The following is a 3310-nucleotide window of genomic DNA, read 5'->3' on the forward strand; positions in this document are numbered from 1 at the left end:
TTAGAGAAGAACCCGTCCAGAAGACCTATACAATTTTTTTTCTTTTTGAACTCTTACCTCCAATAGCATCAATTTCATCGAAGAAGATCAGGCAGGCCTTCTTAGTCCTGGCCATCTCAAAGAGCTCCCGCACCATCCTGGCTCCCTGCGAACACAAACACAGTGAAGCACCAGGCCTGTGATGCGGAGCAATCGCTCAAACGTCATCCTTCGCTCGAGCTCACCTCTCCCACATACTTCTGCACCAACTCAGARCCGATGACTCTGATGAAGCAGGCGTCGGTTCGGTTGGCAACGGCACGGGCGCACAGGGTCTTTCCTGTGCCAGGGGGTCCGAACAGCAGCACRCCTTTAGGGGGCTCAATACCCAGATTGACAAATCTCTCCGGCTGGTGAAAAAAAAAGGGGGGACAAATTACAAATCATCCCACCAACACTGACAAAACACAGTTTAAGCAGGGCCCTATGATTTCTGCAATGTGGAACACATAAAGGAGAATTAACCAAACAAAATTAAATCCAGTATAAAGTTTCTTAATGAGCAGTGTTGTAGGAAATGGAGCTTCATTTTCAATGCACACCTGTTTGCCTTTTACCAGGTATGTTCTGTGCGTTTCTGTGTTATTCCAGATTAAACGTTTGTTCCTGGACTTTGTGAAGCAAATTTCTAAATAAATGGAACTTATCTTTTTTTTCTCTCTCTCTTCATGATGCATTTTTTGACAGTTGCGACATACGCAACCAACAGTCCGGAAAATACAATAACTCAGGGTTCCTACTTGCCTTGCTTAAGGCAAATTAAATTTAAGACTTTTTAATGCTTTTTAATGCCACTTGAAAAGGAAATTTAAGACCAACTTCACAATAAACACAAATGTGAAAAAAAAATTACCCAAATGTTTATTTTTACGCAAAACAACTAGCTGCGGTAAATTTGGTAAACTGTTAAAATAAATAAATAAATAAATGTTACCAATCATTTTAATGTTTGAGACAAAGTCAGTGTGTTAACATTTTTAAGACCTCTGAAAGATTGATTTAAGACATTTTAAGGCTAATTAAGGCCTTATTTTTGGATTGATGAATTCAATGCCTTTTAAGACTTTTTAAGGATCCATGGGAACCCCGAATAACTTAGAAAAATAAGTTTTCATGTTTTTAATCTAATGACAGTTTTCAATCAGCAGAGGTACAACTGGATTGTCAGGTTTTACAAGGGTCATTTCTTGATCCATGTTTCCCAGTATAGATTATTGGTTGTTTTCTATTGGTGGGATTTTCTTTTAAACCATTAGATAAGAGTCAGTGAGGTCTTTTGTCTGTTTCTCAGGAGTCTGTGGAAACGCTGCTTTGTTGTGGACTGAGGATCGTCTCCACTTGTGTAAAAGGAACTAAAGCTTTTTTGTCTTTTTGATGGGACTCTGCGTGATTTTATCATTACTAGGTCTACTTGTTTAATAGCAAACACCTTTTACACTGCTGGAGCAAATTCAGACCAGAGGATCTTACTATAATTATAATCTGCATTATGTGTTTGTAGCTAATGTGTTACTGAATAAAACTTTAAATCTAGCAGACACCTTCATTCTTCTCTATTAATTTATATGCTGCTTTTTATTACTTTTATGAAGCATAAATGTAGCACACTTTAAGTGTCCATGTCAAGAACTGTGTCTGTCATGACACACAGAGGATGTGTTTTAGTTTAGGGCAACTTAACACTCACATGAAGCAATGGAGTCTCAACCACTTCTCTCAGCTTCTCAATCTGCTCCTTACAGCCACCAACGTCGCTGTAAGTCACATCAGGCTTCTCCTCCACCTACACACGTCAAAAACATCACCACTATAAATACATATTTACTAGTAATTTATCATACAATTACTGACTGAAATATGGTCATATCATCGGGGCTAACGCTAAAGCAAGCAGGCTAAGCTGAGGTTCTTCTTCCATGAAGCAGCTCTGTTGTCCTCCATCCACATTTTCAGTTACAGACTGAGTCATTTCTACCTTCTCCTCTCTGTCAACGCTCTCTGGTTTCATTTAAAAGAGTCGATCATCAGATATTGTCCAAGATTAGACTTCAGGGTGGATATAGCTCGCTAGCAGCCTCGCACCGAGGACCTATCCACATCATCATTTACCCAGAATCCTTTGTGAGTAAATAAAATGGCCCTTATAAAAACTAAACAGCCTACGTATTTTTACAGTCTTTATTTTACAGTTAAAATACGTTTATTAAATAAAGTCTAATATTACAACTAATCATGGATCCCTTTAAAACTAGTTTAGTAAGTCATTCTTAAATGCCACTAATTCAAACATGTTCTATTTTCTGAAAGAGTTCTCCTCGTGCACACCTGCATCATCGTGACAGTGGGATCGATTTTTGGAGGCAGGGGAATGTGGATCTGATATTTGTTCCTGTCCACTCTGGAAGAAGAGAAGACACACTCAACTTAGCAGATTTGTCTGGATGTATGGATGAATGGATGGATATCTAATATTGCAGGCGCCTCACCCGACTCTCATGCCCTCCTCTATGTCAGTCGGAGCCACCTGGTCACTCAGGTCCACCACAAACTTGGCAAACTGTTTGACATTGATTATATATTTTGGATCTTCAGAGTCCGCATTGATGATCTTCGTGCATCTATTTGAAGGAGAGTAAAAGTACATTCAATTATAAGATAAAGTTGAGAAAAAGAGCTAAACAACAGAAAAATGTATTTGCAAGTATATTTTAACACAATACAACCTATTTGACGTTAATGTGCGTAATGTGTGCTTATTTGTGACGATGTAAGTTTAATGTATCTTCTACCTGTGATTGCAGCCCTGCAGCCACACGAGAAACACAGTTTGTGCTAATTCAGCAACTTTTTACCTCCACCATAGAGGTGGTGTTTGTTTGTCCGTCTGTCTTTGCACAAGAAGATTACTCAAAAAGTTATGAACAGGTTTCAGGAAATTTTGAGGTTGTGACAAAGAACAAATGATTACATGTTGGTGTTGATTTGTATCAAAGCCCACATCTAGTATTTTTTAAAGGATTTCTTAACAACCGTTTGCCAAATAATATTCTAACGTTTTCTGACTGTGATAACATCATGTCAAATGATGTTAGGGTTAACATCAGATGACATCATTGCAGCACATGACCAAGTAAAAATGGTTTGGAATGGACAGCAGGTGAATTCTTCAGACCAGATATAAATTTTAAGTTTCATTGGGCCTCATGCCAGAACATGTTCGTATTTTTATCCTAAATTTCTCTTACTTTTGTTCGTACAAAGGGTTCGTATG

At 38.3% G+C, this 3310-nt stretch overlaps 1 protein-coding gene across 1 annotated transcript in view; it reads right to left on the reverse strand.

Annotated features, from left to right (window-relative positions):
* psmc2 (proteasome 26S subunit, ATPase 2) overlaps window positions 1-3310 on the reverse strand; it is a 9536-nt gene that overhangs the window by 3831 nt on the left and 2395 nt on the right. Inside the window, exons 5-9 of the mRNA XM_014029417.1 lie at window positions 2526-2657; window positions 2365-2437; window positions 1727-1822; window positions 225-389; window positions 58-145 (exon numbers count right to left, since the gene is read on the reverse strand). Coding sequence (XP_013884871.1) covers window positions 58-145; window positions 225-389; window positions 1727-1822; window positions 2365-2437; window positions 2526-2657 — 554 coding nt within the window. The remainder of the gene's footprint in view (window positions 1-57; window positions 146-224; window positions 390-1726; window positions 1823-2364; window positions 2438-2525; window positions 2658-3310) is intronic.

Source organism: Austrofundulus limnaeus, unplaced genomic scaffold (assembly GCF_001266775.1).
Source record: "Austrofundulus limnaeus strain Quisiro unplaced genomic scaffold, Austrofundulus_limnaeus-1.0 Scaffold899, whole genome shotgun sequence".
In the NCBI taxonomy this organism is placed as follows: domain Eukaryota; kingdom Metazoa; phylum Chordata; class Actinopteri; order Cyprinodontiformes; family Rivulidae; genus Austrofundulus; species Austrofundulus limnaeus.